At 41.0% G+C, this 20,345-nt stretch overlaps 1 protein-coding gene across 1 annotated transcript; it reads right to left on the reverse strand.

Annotated features, from left to right (window-relative positions):
* Positions 1-12,578: 12,578 nt before the first annotated feature.
* On the reverse strand, positions 12,579-18,997 carry LOC139470151 (transmembrane protein 177-like). Its single transcript, XM_071252450.1, has 3 exons — positions 18,912-18,997; positions 15,694-15,880; positions 12,579-13,587 (listed from the first exon to the last, which is right to left on the reverse strand). The coding sequence occupies exons 2-3, from the start codon at positions 15,877-15,879 to the stop codon at positions 12,835-12,837; spliced, it is 939 nt and encodes a 312-aa protein (XP_071108551.1). The 5' UTR covers position 15,880; positions 18,912-18,997; the 3' UTR covers positions 12,579-12,834.
* Positions 18,998-20,345: the final 1,348 nt, after the last annotated feature.

A 20,345-nucleotide genomic window follows, 5' to 3' on the forward strand; every position in this document is an offset into this window, starting at 1 on the left:
TTGACTTGCAACACAAAGTAAATATTTCATCTGAGCATTGCTTTTTTTATAGTGTGTATATTTTTTTACTGTCAGAATGTGTAACATATTTATTAAACGTCTAAATATTCAGTTATTTCACAAAGTGACTGAACAACATTTCCATCTGTATTATTATGATAACGAATTCCAAACATTTTGATGTTTAATGTCATCACCGAGAGACTGAAAATGTAACATTGAAAAGTACATTTCTATGTTGTTTGGCTTCTAATCCTACATAATAATCTGTTGTGATGTTTGTAGGCCCTTTTGATCGTCTTAATCAATCTGGACAGATTTTTTAGTCAAAATGACATTTTACATTTTACACATTTTATAAATTGCCTGAGAGAATCACATTTTACAAATTGACGGTAATCTATACACGCTTACAAAGGAAATGACCTGTGAAAACAACGTCTATCGCGCATTGAAGAATTTCCCAACCAAGACGTAGAGAAACAAGAACGAATCGGTTCAAATGAAGGAAAACAAAATGCAAATACCATAATTACAACTTACCAAATTTATGTGTATAAATAGGCAGCTTCCTTGTTCGAGTAATGTATCCGTGAATATCCACTCAAAGGAATAATATCCCACTCATCTGCAGCTATACAAAATAACTTATTCGATGTCACGTGTTTCTGTAACTATCAAATATTCTAAAAGATATATATCGTTTCGGGATATTATAACCAGTGTTCGTTTCTCAACTGATCACTTGGATTGTTTCAGGTGTTTCACATAGGTGTCAAGTCTCAAGGGTTGGCTGAGAAAGGCCACGTGACAACTATTTTCATTACGTCCACGGTTCCTAAAAAATCCACGGAGTTTGATAACAATGAGCAACCAATCAACGTATTATCAGTTAACCCTTTGAACAAAGTATGTTGTTTTTACATCGGCACTTCACGCCATGATATGAGTGTATTCCCTTTGTTTTAGTAAACCTAGACATGTAAACACTCACTTTTGACATATCCACTGTGCAAGATAACAGTGATTAATCAATCAACGTATTTTCTGTTAATCCTTTGATGACTAGGAACGATCCGTTGATTTACCAAAAAAAGTAAATCAACTGATCATTCATCTCTTGCTGGGCTGCCACGTGCATATTACATAACGCACATTTCACCTCACTTTAAACCTGCATTTAGATTGAATAATTACCCCAGACACAATAAATGCCAAATGAGAACCTTTGTCAGGTAATCTAAGTGGTGCTAACACTAATTGTACCTGTAATAAATTCATTAACTGAGCATCAAGTGAATGACGACAAATACACAAGTGTAGGGTTATACGAGAAAACGTGGATGACAACAAGGGAGTAGTAATCGTATTATCGACGCAATCCGAAAACCGAAAATGCTTTCACTGCATGGATACTTTTTTTTAGTATTAAACTATAACCATCTGGGGTATTTCCAAATGACGACTTCCGATGAGCTCCGCCGTTCTTTTTGTCTGTTTGTTTAGGCTGAAGAAATTAATTAACATGCGCCCTTTGTCGAATCTTTATAGATCACATTTAACCAATCAGTGTTTATTCAAAAATGCGTAAAACAAATATTGCCTCCAGCCTCCAAGTGTATTTAGCTGTCCTTGCAGACGGTAGCCCAGTCTCTGGTCACGCTCAGTTGCGTTGCGTATCATCCGGGTACTCACGGGGGAAAAAACAATAACAAAGGCAACAACCAGTCCGGGGAATGGCGTTAGATCAGTGCCCCTTTAAAGATAACAGTACATTGTTGGATTACATTACCTTGTGGTGCAATGTTTCATCGAGTCAATCCACCAATGACATCTTCTCCTTCTCCAAGCTAAACTCTGGTCCCTTTACATTATTTCATTCTTCAAGGAGTTGCTGTTTGACGGTCTTGTTGTTTTTAAAAATATGTTTTAAAAGATAAGCAGACGAACCCGACGAAAGATAAGGTTGTATGATGGCGGATTGCCTCTTTATAAGGGGTCTTTGCATGAGGGTGGCTTCTCAGTGCTTGGTATTTGCAGGAAGACAAAGCTATAGTTGGTGGTTTCATGTACAGAATCGGCATGAGGTGAGGTGAGGTGAAATGGGGTTTAACGTCGCGTCCAAGATTATTGCACTTATATAGCGACGTGCATGTACGTGTGTGTGTTTGTGTGGCTGCTTGTACTAGTCCGGACTGATGCCGATTTAAAGTGCTAGCTCACTGAGATACCATGCCGCAGTTTAACATGAATACCCCACTCAGAAACAGTATACTGACTCCGAGCCGACCAGTCCTTGTTTTAGCCCCTTAATGCCGAGCGCCAGATAGGGTAACAACAGGTACCTTCTTTTAACGTCTTTTGGTATGACGCGGTCGGGGATCGAACCCCAGACCTTCCGCTCTCCGGGCGGACGCTCTTCCACTAGACCACAGAGGCGGTCTAGAAGCGGCATGAGAAAATAGCTGGTTTTATTGGAGATGCACTACTAAAGATAGCAGAAGAACCTTGAGAGCTGTCAGCGACATGCCACTTGAAGAAGTGTGGTGACACTTGCAGATGTGCCGGGGCCAGCGTTCACCGATTCGCGTCAAACCTTCCTGGGTTGATGGAGGCCGGACCCAAACAAGTCCACGAAGAAACAACCATCCGGGAGGTGGCAGGGGAGAATTAAGAAGACGAGGGTCAAATTTTATCACAACGTAATTGATTATGATACAAATGATGTGTTTGGGGCAGAAAGTGGCGGAGAAATACCTCGCCCAATGCTATGTTGGCCTCAGCCTCCCGTACAGAAGATATGGGAGGGTATGCGGAGAGGACGCGACAATTTGAAGACAAAACAGAAAGTGGCGGAGAAATACGTCGCCCAATGCTATGTTGGCCTCGGCCTCCCGTACAGAAGATATGGTGGGAGGGTATGCGGAGAGGACGCGACAATTTGAAGACAAAACAGAAAGTGGCGGAGAAATACGTCGCCCAATGCTATGTTGGCCTCGGCCTCCCGTACAGAAGATATGGGAGGGTATGCGGAGAGGACGCGACAATTTGAAGACAAAACTACATGACAACACTTAGAGTGATAGACTACACCGACGGTGCGTCACGTTTTAAAATTAACCTGAAGGGCGATAAGTGTGTGAATGTTGATTTTAAATAATATATTATAATTATTATATAAAATATATAATTATTACTTGAATCGTGAATACAACAACGGGAATGAAGTATAATCTGGAAGATATATTTTCTGCTGTTGTCTACTTTTGATACGATACTACTGAAACGCGAGCTTGCGAAAATACATGTACCTCTCATGTCAATTGGCCGTGGGGACAATTCACAGGAATACGTCAAGCCACAAGGTACTTAGTTGTTACACGCGATACAAAGAAGCCTCAGTGCAAAAGAATCCTTTAATATGTGTCAGGTTAATTCGTACAGCACTTTATTGAGAGGTTACTTTGGTACAGCACTGCATTGAGCGATTAATTTCGTATAGTACTGTATGTATGGATAAGTTAGTACAGCACTGTAATGACCAGTTAGTTTTATATATTATTAGATCTGCACCATGTGTATCTACTTTCTGAAAAATAAATACAGGACGGTAAATATAAGGATTCATGGCATTTCAGGCGTTTCCATGGTTACACAGAAATGCATTATACCATGCAAATTCTCTAATTAAATATTGCTCTTCAAGGCTGTTTGCGAGTGTTCATGCTGTCCTGTACTCAGTGTCATTCATACATGTCAATAAACATTTTCAAGATCGGAGGTCAAGGCCATATTCATTAATTTTGTAGTTAATCTGGACTAATATTGAATATCTTCTCAAGAAGTTTGGCCGTGAAGTTTAACTTAAGTTTCAGACCAGTGAGTCCGCCTAATCTGTTTCATATTTAGATCTATGCATAGAGATTCAGAGTGACAAAACACTCTCCACAAGACTGTATGACAAGAGGGATGACATCGACTTCCCAAAGTCAACTTCCCCTTCATGTAAAGCAATAGTCCAGCTGCTCCAGCCCTTAATCTTTACATTTCACAACTTTTGAGATACAATCTCAAGATACCAGCTACATGACGGTAGTCTGTAAATAATCGAGTCTGGACCAGACAATCCAGAGAGTGATATCATGAGCATCGACCAATGCATTGGAATCGATGACACGCATCAACCAAGTCAGCGAGCCTGACCACCCGATCCCGTTAGTCGTCTCTTACGACAAGCAAATTGTTCCATGTAGTGGTATCTCATTATGGTTGTATGCTAGTTTTAAACTCACTCACTCACTCTTATGAATATGTTGAGGGTTATATTCCTTTTATATACATAGAAATGCCCCCAAAATACTTGTTGCCTGAAACTTTTAAGTCTGGCACCTGGAGATGCCAATACGTCTTGCTATACCCCCGATAGACCTGTTACAACTTTTGACACCATGAAATAGCAAGTCATGACCGTCATATTTTGATAAGATTAAAGCAATTTGGACATTTAAAAAGCTGTTTGTTGACCAGTTTAACAACTGTCATGTTTCCCATGAAGATAAATATACATTTGTCATTTTTTATCGCAAATAGAGAACGCCAACTCATGCACATCTGTCGGTATATTCTGATTTATATAACATCACAATTGTAGGTATACAGAGGGACAAAACCCTTTCCATATCCAATAGAAATATATGCATAAAGCAGAGTCGATTGTACGTGATGGAAATATGCACATGCGAATTCGTTATAATAATAATGTCTTCATAAAACATCTAATCCCCATTTTCATCTTAGAAAATAACACTGCCCCCATAATGCGTGTTGTATTATGTACCTAGCCATAGCACCCGTTATGGAGAATGTAGTAGCATGGCCACTTAATACGAGGGACGGTCGGGTAGCCTAGTGGTTAAAGCGTTCGCTCGTCACGCCGAAGACCCGGGTTCCATTCCCGACATGGGTACAATGTGTGAAGCCCATTTCTATTGTCCCCCGTCGTGATATTGCTGGAATATTGCTAAAAGCGGCGTAAAACCGTACCCACTCACTCACTCACTTAATACGATATTTAGGAGCCACAGTATCAGGAAATGTATACAAGTTCCTTACACTTGAGAGAGATAGAGGGAAACATATTAGTTCAGATAAGGTGTAGTACCGAACTGACAAACAAGTCTACGGTATGATAAATGTAACAAAGAAGGACTTCACACAATATACGTTCAAGGCAGTGACAAAAAATCCCTACTTTGACTTGTTCCATATGTTCCCGTGTTTTTTAGGTGAACAGTTGACTTGCCTTTGCATGTGTTTGTGACGGGTGCCACCACTGGGGCAGGATACGTTCACATTTTCGCGAACACCTGGCACCATTACTATTTGCTGTGATTCATAAACACATGTTCATGATATAGTCGGAATCGTGAAATCGACTCTGCTTTATGCAGAGATTTTTGTTGGCTATGGAAATGGTTTTGTCGCTTAATCTCGGTGCCAACAGTGTGGGCGTGGCCATGACAAGAATCTTGAAATTTGCACTCGTACCCAAAATGTAGTGACGTTTATACTTTTGTTTATGGCGGAGGGAATGCCATCATAGTTCATTTTGAAAAGGTTTACGAGTGACTATGTTTTCCAGCTGAATTTACTATTTTTGTTTGTATAATCACATTAGTTCGAGATTGCAGGCTAACGGAAAATCATTTAACTTTTCCGTTAAATTCAAACTATACCAATTACATGATAGTTGGAAAAATGAAAATATAAATTAACAAACAAAGAAACTAATTAAGGTGGGGTATTTGGCGTCACGCCAGTCATCACTGGTCATTTGGTTGCGAGTTCAAACTCGAAGCATGGTTGTGGTGACCTATCACACTTGGGGGTTTTGCCTGGTGGCAGCGACAGTATAGAGAGCTCCGCGAAACGGATATCGCTGTGAGGAGCTTGACGAAGGCAAAGACAGGGTAATCGTGACATGCCTATGGTAAACCTAACGTTATTCTCAAACCCTTTTCTAACTCTCAAAATTATTCACAACAAATATAGCCCGTTTCAAAATTTGTAACGTTAACATTGGAGTGAGTGAGTATGGTTTTATGCCGCTTTAAGCAATATTCCAGCAATATCACGGCGAGGGACACCAGAAATGGGCTTCACACATTGTGCCCATGTCGGGAATCGAACCCGTGTCTTCGGCACGACGAGCGAACGCTTTAACCACTAGGCTACCCGACCGCCCCCGTTAACATTGGATCATCAGTATTGTTAACATTGCATTTTCCTTGTGGGGAGGTGTCCAGGTCCCAACAGTATAAAAGGAAACATGATTCTAAGATACTGTAAACAACCGTTAGCATTTTTGGACAGATATAAGCTTGAACCTACTTCAGTACAAGCTCTGGAAAATGAAGGAAGGCAAATCAAGATATCTATGAAGGAGAACATGGTCAAAGAAACCGTTCCTCCTGATGTGGAGTCGAACAAAGCGGTTTATGTGACAGCTTCAGAAGGTATCTGAAAATAATACCTACTCTACAAAGATCACACAGGGTTCTTAAAAAAATCAAGAAATGCAACGAAAATGTTTTAATTCATGACATACCATACACAAGCTTTGGGGTTCAGCAGTCTTTGAAAGAAAGACTCATTAGCTGTGTAAATTCTAGGAATGAAACATGACACCACCAACATTTACAAACAAAACTTATTCGTGTGAAACTTACAGGTTGAATGAACACAGTTTGGGAGAAGGAGTGAGTGAGTATGGTTTTACGCCGCTTTTAGCAATATTGCAGCAATATCACGGCGGGGGACACCAGAAATGGGCTTCACACATTGTACCCATGTCGGGAATCGAACCCGGGTCTTCGGCGTGACGAGCGAACGCTTTAACCACAAGGCTACCCGACCGCCCCTTTGGGAGAAGGAGAACTCTTAACGATTTTGGGTTCACAATACCAGATGATAAGCTATGTACTTCAGTGAAGGGGGGTCATCTGTTAGCAGTTTTTCGTTGAAGGATTGGGAGTACAGGATTACAGGAGTACAGATTTTCGCATATCACATCACAGATATGCTTAAAATACATGGTAATTTGGTGACATACAGCCAGCAAGGATTTGAAAAAAATGACAATACAACTAAATGGTATTTTCGTTCTGCTTGTCATTAGAGCAGGGAAGCTCTCAAAACAAATCATTCTGTAACGGAATATGTTGAATGTTGTAAAAGAGTTGTACTGAAAGCCAAATGTTCAGTGCGTGACAAATGTTGTCACAATAAACGGCCTTGTGACTGAGACATACTGTAGTAGGCAATTTATAGTAGGCTAGGCTATTCATATTGCGCATGCATATTTCCATAGCACTCGGGCATGCTCAAAGCGCTATTTTTACCACGGTCACTGGATCAGTGTACACTCAATAATCATTCTCAGCTCCCTGAGGAGTATACAACCCAAGCTGCCTGTTATGCGCTGGAAGGTTAACATCTCATCTCATCACTGTTGGGTGAACAGAGGCACATTTTGAACAAAGTCACTTACCCAAGGAGACGCCACATGTGGTACATGTGCTTCAGTGTGGAGCAAGCCCCAGAAACTCTCAGGAGCCAAGCGGCATCCAGCTGTATATTCAAGTTTGTGTGGTGTTCGTACATTATTTATGACAACCATTATTAAAAATGATACAATAAGGGGATATTTAAGTACACAATGTTTTCCAACAGGCCAAACTTTGTATTGAGTATTAATTAATAAGTGAACTATATTAAAGATTTGTTACATTTAAATAATGGATTCTTCGTAGAAGAGCCTGGCGCGAAAATGATCACATGTAATTTCAGTAATTGGATTTTACTTTAAAGCTTCACTTCTAATGTCATGTTCTAGACATTGTTGATAGGAATGTATGTTTAGTATATGACAATGAAACGATCAATAAAGTGACCATCCTTTAGATACAAACATGTGGCAATATACACACAAATTGAAAGCGCACTTCACATACAGTTAAAGAGATAAACTTGTGGACAGATGCATATTTGATGCTCATCTGCATCTTCCCGAGACAAGAGAATTAACTGACTATAAAAATCCAGTTTCCACTCTAATCTGGTATTATGGAGTTGCATTATGGCTGGACTAACGAGTCTATGCATAGTCCAAACAAAATTGCGCACCGAAATCGAAATCCGGTTCGTAAACTGTCGTGCAGATTTCGATCGATTTCAGGATTTGCAAAGCATGTGCACCGCCAACTCGTTGTCAGCAGATATTTTCCAATTTTTTTCATGTTTTTAATAAAGGTGCTCACATGATTTGATGCATTTCGCGACGTAAGACCCGTTTTATCACAATATAGATCTTGATTATCGATCAGATCAGATCACCATTTTGTGTGAAGCAAGTGATACGCGAGGTGGAATCTGATTGGTCCATAGGAGAGGCTTTGAAGGGACATAACTGGTAATAGCCACTGGTGGCGCTACGATCGAGCACAGTAATTCCAGCCTAGTTCGGCTAGGGTGGTAACTGGACTTTCAAAGTCAGTTAACTCTCTTGCCTCGGGAAGATGGCTCATCTGTGTCTTTATGCATAAGAGTTAGAATTTCTTCTCGGATTGGTAAAATAAAAACAAGAGAATTTGGCTTAAGCTTCAGGAATACTGATGATCTGTTATCGCTGAATAAAAGCCAAGTAGACAATTCCCTTCCACTGATCCACCCACCTGAACTAGAAATAAACGAGACCTGTGAGACCGCCTCATCCGTTTCATATCAATATATATGCATAAAGATTCAGAGTGACACAATCTTTCCACGAGACTAGGGGGTGACTTCAACTCTCCAGGTCAACTTTACCAATAACGCAAACATCCGAGAAGATGCTTGTCATGGTTCCAGTGGGCAAGGCGGAGGAAGTCTGGCTCCAAGCCATATGGGACAGTCGACTGATTAGGTTCACTCAACCACAGCTGGTGATTTTCCTTAACGCCGTACTGATATTCGATGTCCCGGCCTAATTAGTGGAGCCATTTCGTGACAGATATAGGGTCAATTCCTCCATGGTGGCCATATTGGATTTGACGGCCATATTGGATTTATGTTGTGTGGCCCCATATCTGAAAATATTTAGAATGCTATCACCTACAACTGTGCCATGTTTCATGCTTTTATCACAAAGTGCACAAATTTTCACGAAACTCCCCCACTAATGAGCCAGTGCTCGACACCGGACGACAGTGACCAGGCGCAACACAATATATGATCTGTTGTGTTTCGTGTCGCAGTTGGGGCGGTCGGGTAGCCTAGTGGTTAAAGCGTTCGCTCGTCACGCCGAAGACCCGGGTTCGATTCCCGACATGGGTACAATGTGTGAAGCCCATTTCTGGTGTCCCCCGCCGTGATATTGCTGGAATATTGCTAAAAGCGGCGTAAAACCATACCCGGTCACTCACTCGTGTCGCAGTTCCCATGTTGACGTGTAAATATTATTTTTCATGGATGCTTGGATGATGAATGTAACGCCTTGTTATTGATATTGGATCTGAGATACATAGAAATAGCAAGTGCACGGTTTGTTTGTTGTTTAACGCCGCACTCAGCAATATGCCAGCTATGTGACGTCTGTCTGGACCAGGCAATCCAGTGAACATCGACCCATGCCCTTTGGATACGAGGACATGCATTAGCGAGCCTGACCACTCGATATAGATGAATCATACTACCATGGGTTGCTGAAGACCAATTCAATCCCGGCTCGTTACGGGTCTCAAGTGCACGTACTCACAGTTAGTTATGTACCGGTATGTTATAACCAAGTGATGTCAGAGGCCTGGCGGTATACTTGCACATGTCAACTGCGTTGTAGGTCTTCAGTAACCCATGCTTGCAGCAAAAGGCGTCTATGCTTGCTGTAAAGAGACGACTAACGAGATCGGGTGGTCAGGCTCGCTGACTTGGTTGTTGCATGTCATCGATCCCAATTGTGTGGATCGATGCTCATGATATTAATAACTGAGTTGTCTGGTCCAGACTCGATTATTTACAGACCGCCGTCATATAGCTGGAATATTGCTGAGTGCGGCGTTAAACAACAAACCAACCAATCAACCACGTAGAGTGGTTCATTTGTTAAAGGAAAAACATATTTTACAGGTGCTTCAATTGGCCATAACTGGAATCTTGCTCTATGTGAAGCGGATTGTAGTCACTTTATAAGTCTCTATGGCATTCTAGCATTAAGACTAACCACTTGATGAAACCATGGGTATGGTGCCGACAAACCTTGGACAAAATACAGAAAATAAAAAAGCTGTTCCCGTAAATGTCAAAGGGACGTAACTCTGAGCAGCAGCCTGTTGCCTTCGGCCGTTGGGCCACCCCGACCTGCAGGGGAACTTGTTACGCAATATTTGATTAATAACATAACATCGGTTTCCACTGCTTTGGGCAGTATTCTAGCAATACAACAGCTGAGGGAACCAGATAGGGACTTGATACATTGTCTATAGATCTATGTGGGAAACCGAACGGGGCCTGTTATGTGCTCTCTACTGCTCCATGCACTGCGAGGACACAACAACATTTCATTAGCATTCACGTGTACTCGCCATGATGGTGATCGCTGACAAGGTATTCATACGCGCAGTGATAGGGCTAATTACAAAACTTGGATCACGATACAAAACTAGGATCGCGATATGAATTGAGTATTATATATTATAACCAGTCCTTCCTCCTGGTAAACCGCCAAAACACCAGTTTACAATGTATGAACGAATGGAAATAAGAAATGTAGTTGACACCTCTCTTCAGGTCACCATGGCCGCCTTTGATTCAACTGCATCAGCTCCACCGTTGACATAACTGAAACACGATCTTCCATTTCCTACATCACTTGTTGTGAGAAAAGATTTTGTTTGTTGTTTAATGCAGGGATGAAAATGGATATTTTCCTTTTGAGCTGAAACATCTTTGCAATGGAGCGTGGTCCATAATTTAGATGTGTTTAAGGGGAAGCCATGAGATTTTAACAAATTTGTGGTCACTAAAATTCAGGGGAACATTCTCACCCCTGTTAATACCACTCTCCGGAATATTCCAGCTATATGAGTGAGTGAGTTGGATTTAACGCCGCTTTTAACAGTATTCCAGTTATATCACGGCGTGTCAGCTTAATGTGGGAGGAAAGCCTGAAGTGATGCAGGTCTCAGACGTTTACCACTTCAGTGAAACCCACAAGCAGGGGTATGGTGCTGACAAACCTAGAAACATAATTTATCATTATAATCAGGGCGAACCGGGATTCGAACCCACAATCATAGGTTTCTGGCGTGCCCAAGGGACTCCAGCTATATGACGGCAGTCTGTAAATATTAGTCTGGGCCAGACTATCCAGTGATTGATATCATGAGCAACAATCCACGCAATTGGGATACGATGACACACACCAACTATGTCACCGACCTTGACCTCCCAATCCGGTTAGACACCTCTTACAACAACCATGATTTTCCTGAAGACCAATTCTAACCAGGACCTTCACAGGTGCATCTTATAAAGTCCTAAGGCTCTTCCTATACAGTTTAAACACTGCCACCAGTCATAGCCGCCACCAGCGAGAGTGCTGAATCAGCACAACAGAAACCCTCAGTGGTCATGGTCAGTATCCAATACAAGTGAGTGAGTGATGGAGTGAGTTTTGCTTTACGCTGTTTTAAGCAATATCGCAGCAATTTCACGGCGGGGGACACCAGAAATTGGCTTCACACATTGTACCCATGTGGGGAACCGAACTCATGTCTTCGTAATGAGAAGTGAACGCTTTAACCACTGGGCTACCCCACTGCCCCTCCAAACACTAAATCCATGGTACAATCACTGACTGCTGAACAAAACAACCTGACATATGATATTATAATTCAGGGTAATTATTTTCCACAACAACATTTTGCATTTTGCTGTCCGTCAATAGGACTTTTTATCCATTTAGCTATGTTGTTTTTTTATTTTGTGAAATCTGCCTTTTTTAAACTGTAATTCCCATAGAATGACTGCATGATGAGTGTCAAGGACACCAGGTTTACAGGGCACACAGCTCAGCAAAATTTTGTGAGTGAGTGAGTTGTGTTTAACACGGGTTTTAACAGAATTCCAGTTATATCACAGCATGTTAGCTTAATGTGTGAGAAAAGCCCGAAGTGATGCAGGTCTCAGATGTTTACCACTTGGGTGAAACCCACGAGCACGGGTATGGTGCTGACAAACCTAGAAACATAATCGGGGCGAACCGGGATTCGACCCCACAATCATAGGTTTGTGGCCTGTCCACGGGACGCAACTCTGCACAGCGAATTGCTGCGCCTTAGACGACTGGGCCATCCGTGCCCCCAGCAACATTTAGGCTCATGGAGGAGCAGCCTGGAACATCCATTACCCTAGACGAGTATGGGCAGATATATGTATACTGAATCACTTTTGTTTCATTCTTATGAACAGTATTTCAGTTACATTATAGTGTATTCAGAGGCCTGAAAGGAAAAGAAAGTTGAACGTTTCAGATAACAAAAAGTATATTCAAATGATTCCAAACTGTCTCTACAATGTTGGATTTCTTCCATGGGTGCACTGATCTTAAACGCCTTATTATATACAATTAAAATTCATTCACTGTCAAAGGAACAGTTTTTGCACCAGCATATATGAAAAATATTGTCTGCTAAACGGGTGAAATAGACCTGATACCCTGACAAACAACTTATTATAAGCAAAATCACATATAATTATTCAAAAATTTATATGTATTTATTGAATTTCCTATGCACAGTTCTAGGAACTCTTTTCAGTCTTGCTCTCTGCATCGAGAGCTTTCAACATGGCCAGCAGGTTGTCTCTCCTTGCCGAGAGGGGCATATGGGGACTTCGCCACGTGTGCACTGTGTTTCCGTACGCTGTGTATGTCTTTGGGCCCCCCTCCTTCATCAATGACCGCAGAGCAACGTTCCTCTTCAGCAGCTGGCTGTAGTACTCAATTCCCCCCTCCACATAGTCCCTCCCCAGAGATGCTGTCCGTCGCTCAATTTTTCGGTCTGTGTAGTTATTATATGTGTCCAGACCTAAATAGTATAAGGTCACACCAACAAAGCCGATAAAACTATAGACAACCATTCTTGCCGGTAACGGCGCCTTCTTGTGGAAATTGGTAACTTTGTTAAACACAAAACCTGTGCAATAAGCAATTGAGAAGAATCCAGAGAGTAGTATGGCCTGTGTGTGCACATGGTACGTGTTGACGGATATCAGTTCTCGAGCGATGGCGAAACGTCTTGCATTTTCACTGAAAATCAACGAGTCTAGCAGAGAGGATCCAGAGTCGGAATGCCAATCGATGGCTTCATTTTTCAGGGTAATCTTGTTTCTTTCAATCTCCCTTGTTGACTTGTACGTGAAGTTGATGGGAATACCGATAATGGCGCCATCTCTGGTACTGGTGGAACCTTTGCTGAGAAGGTTCTGTCCATAAACGGTGAAGAACCGGACACTGGCTTCGGAAACAGGATCCAATTTCATGTTGGTCAGAATCTGAAAATACACAACACGTCATGTTTCTTCAATCTGTTTGTTGTTTAAAACTGCACTCAGCAAAATTCCAGCCATATGACGATGGTGACATCATGAGCCCAGATCTATGCCAATTGGGATACAATGACATGCAATCAACCAATTCATAGAGCCTGACCACCCAAGCTAATCGTCTCATGACAGCCTGGGTTGCTGAAAACCACCTCTAACCCAGAGTGAGTGAGTATGATTTTACGCCGCTTTTAGCAATATTCCAGCAATATCACGGCGGGGGACACCAGAAATGGGCTTCACACATTGTACCCATGTCGGGAATAGAACCCGGGTCTTCGGCGTGACGAGCAACGCATTAACCGCTAGGCTACCCGACCGCCCCTACCTCTAACCCAGATCTTCACAGGGTTATGTGTGTGTAGGTCAATGGTAAGGAGTGTTGCTCATGCTATCAACCACTGTTGTCTAGCCTTGTGGTCAAGGCCTCCACCAAGCAACCCAGGAGCTCCACTCACGACCCACAGTTAGTCAAGGTCAGCTGACTCACTACCAACAGGAAGTCAAGGTCAGCTGACTCACTAACTACAGGAAGTCAAGGTCAGCTGACACACTACCTACAAGAAGTCAAGGTCAGCTGACTCACTACCAACAGGAAGTCAAGGTCAGCTGACTCACTACCTACAAGAAGTCAAGGTCAGCTGACTCACTAACTACAGGAAGTCAAGGTCAGCTGACTCACTACCAACAGGAAGTCAAGGTCAGCTGACTCACTAACTACAGGAAGTCAAGGTCAGCTACAGGAAGTCAAGGTCAGCTACAGGAAGTCAAGGTCAGCTTACTAACAACAGGAAGTCAAGGTCAGCTGACTCACTAACTACAGGAAGTCAAGGTCAGCTGAGTCACTACCCACAGGAAGTCAAGGTCAGCTGACTCACTAACTACAGGACGTCAAGGTCAGCTGACTCACTAACTACAGGAAGTCAAGGTCAGCTACAGGAAGTCAAGGTCAGCTGACTCACTAACAACAGGAAGTCAAGGTCAGCTGACTCACTAACTACAGGAAGTCAAGGTCAGCTGACTCACTACCAACAGGAAGGCATGGTCAGCTGACTCACTAACTACAGGAAGTCAAGGTCAGCTGACTCACTACCAACAGGAAGTCATTGTCAGCTGACTTACTACCCACAGGAAGTCAAGGTCAGCTGACTCACTACCAACAGGAAGACAAGGTCAGCTGACTCACTAACTACAGGAAGTCAAGGTCAGCGGACTCACTAACTACAGGAAGTCAAAGTCACCGGACTCACTACCAACAGGAAGTCAAGGTCAGCTTACTCACTAACTACAGGAAGTCAAGGTCAGCTGACTCACTAACTACAGGAAGTCAAGGTCAGCTACAGGAAGTCAAAGTCAGCTGACTCACTACCAACAGGAAGTCAAGGTCAGATGACTCACTACCAACAGGAAGTCAGGGTCAGCTGACTCACTAACTACAGGAAGTCAAGGTCAGCTGACTCACTAACTACAGGAAGTCAAGGTCAGCTGACTCACTACCTACAAGAAGTCAAGGTCAGCTGACTCACTAACTACAGGAAGTCAAGGTCAGCTACAGGAAGTCAAGGTCAGCTGACTCACTAACAACAGGAAGTCAAGGTCAGCTGACTCACTAACTACAGGAAGTCAAGGTCAGCTGACTCACTACCAACAGGAAGTCAAGGTCAGCTGACTCACTAACTACAGAAAGTCAAGGTTAGCTGACTCACTAACTACAGGAAGTCAAGGTCAGCTACAGGAAGTCAAGGTCAGCTGACTCACTAACTACAGGAAGTCTAGGTCAGCGGCTCACTACCAGCAGGAAGTCAAGGTCAGCTGACTCACTAACTACAGGAAGTCAAGGTCAGCTGACTCACTACCAACAAGAAGTCAAGGTCAGCTGACTCACTTGTTGTAAGAGGCAACGAACGGGATCGAGTGGTCAGGCTTGCTGCCTGGGTATATAGCTGGAATATTGCTGACTGCAGCATTTAACAACAAACAAACAAAAGAACAAACTTCCTGTGAGTCATCACTCCCAATCTGGAGGAAGAGAGAGCCAAGGTGTGTGGGAGTTACCTCCTGTCCGATTCTCTTTGAGTCAGCATCAAGCGGCACTGGGAGCCCGTCCTTATACAGCTGCACAGCTTCCAGGTAGCGCCGGATTCCCCACACCTGGGGATACACCTTCCCCACGTACAGCACCGCGGCGCCCACTGCAGCAATGTACTGCATGTTCTGCCGCACGGCACCCAGGAACGCCATTCTGTGGACAAAACATCACACTTCAGTTTGGATGTTTAATCTCCGATTTTAAAAAGGAAAGAAACAAATACAACATCCATGTTATCGATCCCCATCCTGCTGACAGCCTCCGTGGTCTTGTGGTAGAGCGTCACATCCTCATCCTCCTTATCCGCTGTACTTATCATGCTTATAAACCAGAATTTTGTAGTATAAAGACAATAGATACCATGAACATTGCATTGAGGCTACAACTACCACGACATACTTGCATACATACTATTTCATGTCTTCAAAGCCTATTCCAAGGTGTAGGTTTAGGAATAAAATCTCACAAATTTCACTTATATAAATAAAATTGCTGTAAATGTAAATGCCGGCTCGTTATATAAAACCTAACTCATGGTGCATTAAACGCCATGTACCCCTCGTGATCCTGCTACAACTTATATTCTAACCCGGATCTTCACAGGTGAAACAATACATGTAGCATGACAGGTGATGTGATTTGATTTGTTTGTTTGTTTGTTGTTTAACGCCGCACTCAGCAATATTCCAGCTATATGATGGCGGTCTGTAAATAATCGAGTCTGGACCAGACAATCCAGTGATTGACATCATGAGCATCAATCCACGCAATTGGGATCGATGACATGTATCAACCAAGTCAGCGAGCCTGACCACCCGATCCCGTTAGTCGCCTTTTACGACAAGCATAGTCGCCTTTTACGGCAATGATGGGTTGCTGAAGACCTATTCTACCCAAGAATCTTCATGTGAATTGATACAAAATACTAATGTCATTGTTGGAATCATTAGTCAACAATAACTGCACAACCCTAACATTACAATACATAGCGAAGCTCCCAAAACATATAAGTTTAGAACTTGGAGGCTTGCCGAGGAGTTTTAAACTTTTATTGACTCATCTTGATGTATTTGATATCAAAAGACACAAGGGTGAGATTCTATTTATTATCCAAAATCATTCTTCTGACTTTTTCAGTTTGTAAACAGTAATAACCAGTGTCTTGAGTGTACAAAGTGCAGATAGCTAGCTTCAGTTTCCACAATAAGGGATGTTATTTAAGGACTGACTTTCACTTTGTGTGAGTTCATTGGAGTATGAACCCTCACCTTCATAGAGTGTGGGTCAAGCTGTATGAACGTCAGGGCTTGCGAAGACGTTCATACAATATTTGGCCCTCATTCAATAAAGGTTCATACTCCAATGAACTCACACAGAAGTTGTTAATGAACCTGTGGCTATTACAAGTGTTAGTCATCACTGATTTATTGCTCGATCATTGAAAGGTCTTTGTAAAGATGTATCACATACATAGTATGGTAAATTCATAGATTGCTATAGACTGACACTGTAGTGTTGACATGGATCAAGTCATTACCACGATAGTATGGATGTGCTTTTTTTCGTTTTGTTCTCTAGGATGGGTTGTAGCGAGAATATCTTTAATGCAATCAAACGGGCATGCAATCAAACTCTCTGACTTATCCCGATGTATGCTAAAACGCCAAATTCAAGATTAAAGGGTCTAATTAATGAGAAACAATGCATCTGTATTTATTCGTGCTAGGGAATTCCTAGGGGGTTTCCCCATGAATGTGGAAGTAGTCCGTCAGTGTCTATGTCATTTCAAGAATACAGTCTTGTGAAAATAGTATGAATGTTAAAATGTGTCATTCATACACTTATGAACTTCAGTTTTGCAGTCATGTGACCAACCTCTCATCCAATGGAAACTCCATACTAAACTTCAAATAAAAAATTGTTTGAATGTGACGTCATGGCAATTTACAGCAGCACGAACGTCAAAATTTAATTTATAGATCAGGGGTAATATATCTATAGATAAGTGGGTCCGGCAGTGAATGCCATTGATATGGAATTTTCTAATATTTTTGCAGTTATTTATGAACAACTGGACAGAAAGAGATGTTCTTGAGATTGGATTGCTCTTATTAATTGTCCAAGTGTCTGTGGTGTCACAAAAAACATGCTTTCCCTTGTAGTCCTATGCAATGACTAAGGAATTTCTTTTTAAATTATTTTTACTAAAAGCCTAGGCAAGCCTAGATCAGACAAAACCAAGACTGGTATCTTTGATTCCACAAAACAGCAGAGAAGGAAAGAGAATTTTTTTTTAAAAATTTAATTGACAAAAAGAAATGTTTTCATAGTCTAAGTGGGATACTAGATGATCTGTACCAACAGAGATTCATCCCCACAAAGATCCATACCCACAGAGATCCGTACCCCCCAAAATGGCTAAACATTCACACATTTGGCGAACTCAAACACAGATTTGGATATCAGTACACAAATTTCAAGGACCAACACCCATTTATTTTTATATTTGTTGCATTTAAAATGAGTCAGTATCAGACACCATATTGCATTAACCAGTATTGACCTAAAAACAACAACAAAATATATATTCATAATTGTTTATCTACAGCACTAAATTCACATATTCTAGCATATATACTTTAAACACATTTCATTTAATTCACTTTCATCATGTTCAAAGCAATCATTATTTATTCACAGCACCATATTCACATATTCTACCATTTTGAGCATTCAATAACCCTATGCAATCATGCATTATACATTCAAACATACAAGTCACTCAGTGTGTTGATTGGGATAATTGGTGGTTATCCCTCAGACAAAGTTCCAATTAACACACTCCGTCTCAAACACAAGCAGTTCACACAGTGATCTCTGATCTTAGTCCTTTTGGCAGTCGTCTTGTTACTATACAGGCCCATGCACATTCAAATCGTAGTACACATTTCAGTTGACAGTGTCACTGGAACTGACATGATATAAGTCAATGAATTATCCTGTGACTGACTGACCAAGAAACTGAAGCCAGTGAAGGACAAAATGTCAACTACCGAATTCTCTTTATTTTCATTTTCTAAAAGGTCCGTAAAAATTTATTCGATCACTGAATGAGTTCTAAACCATGTATTTCAACAGAACCATATTGAAGTTGTGGTGCGCGAATAAACAAATCACCTCTTACTTTGATATTGTTCTCGAGAGTCCTTCTAAAATGCTATTTACACGAGTTACGCCTGGGCGCTGCCATTACAACCTTTGAAAGGTTACTTCCGGTCGGTGCTCTTCCGTATTTGGAAAGTTCCGTCATATTCCGACTTCCTTCGTAAACATTGGATCGTTGTACTTACCATAACACTCATTACATATCGTAATTGAGACAGGAGGTTGTCTGTTGAATTTGGTTGGTTACACTATTTCATGCTTGTTATTTTGTATTTTATACATGTTTCTTAAATGCACAGATTATATACTTGAAAAAGAAGGTAAATATTTACTATGTAAACAATTTTGTAATAATCATTGTCAATTTTGATAAATAGTTTACAAACGTGAAACTGTTTTAAATTTATATTTACACATTCGATCAATTAAAGCATAATGCCACAATCGGAAAATGAATATTTTAAATCTATTTCTATTTGTTCAATTTCTCGTTTTCATGAGTGATTACAAAAACAGGCAGATTCAACTCGATACCAACAAAAAGTAACTTTTTTAAATGAAAGCAATTCATAACGTATACAGTACTTCACAAACAGATTTTAGAAATATGCAAAATGTTCCTATGTTCTTTTTAGATTTATTCCTGTGTCAAAATTAAAATTAAGGACATTATATCTCAGGGAACACTGCATAAATAAAACTTCGCAAAGTGTCTTTGTGAAATGAATACTAAAATGTTAACATGTAAACTTACAATTAGGGCAGTTTATGAAGCAAACTTATTTTGCTACTATGGTCATATTTTGGTTTTATATTTTCTTAAAACATAATATTTTAAACTAGTTGAGACTGAAGTATTTGTTCTATTCTTTCACAGATTTTACAAGATAGAGTTGTCAATAGAATAATCAGCTGATAGATGTATTTTAGGACTAACGGGTCCAGATTAAAGAGGTTTCACTGTATTCGATCTTAAATCATTAACCAATGTCAGGAAAAGTATTGAACAAGATAAGTGATTGGTGAGGTTTCAAACGCACTTAGAAAATAATATAAAATTGTTTTAATTTAATTGGTTAACCAAAAAACCGATGTAAACCATGTATTAAAAAGTATCCCTATAGCAGCAGAATAACAAGTTAGTAGTTGGATCGTTCAGATTAATTGTCATTTTAAAAAAATGATAACTTGACATGTAGTTGCAATGTAACAGAGTGACTTACACCAATACGAAAGTGTTCACTAAAGAAAGTATCACTTCGCATTTATTATTTAGCATTTAATATATAGAAAACAGGAAGGTTTTTCTTTTAAATCTTACAAATGTCTCTGTCGTACATGAAAAGTAAATAACGCACAAGACCATTCCGTTGAATGACCGGTAGAGGGCGATACGAATTGAGAGAAGTATAAATAAATAGTTGTTAGGAAATTCCAATGGCGAAAATATCGG

The sequence above is a fragment of the Haliotis cracherodii genome, unplaced genomic scaffold (genome assembly GCF_022045235.1).
Source record: "Haliotis cracherodii isolate W230 unplaced genomic scaffold, xgHalCrac1.p SCAF_20, whole genome shotgun sequence".
In the NCBI taxonomy this organism is placed as follows: Eukaryota; Metazoa; Mollusca; class Gastropoda; order Lepetellida; family Haliotidae; genus Haliotis; species Haliotis cracherodii.

Coding starts and splice junctions, on each gene's coding strand:
- LOC139470151 (XM_071252450.1), bottom strand. CDS start 15,879: ATGGCGTTCCTGGGTGCCGTGCGGCAGAACATGCAGTACATTGCTGCA. Junction 13,588..15,693: donor CAAAGAGAATCGGACAGGAG/GTAACTCCCACA, acceptor GTGTATTTTCAG/ATTCTGACCAACATGAAATT.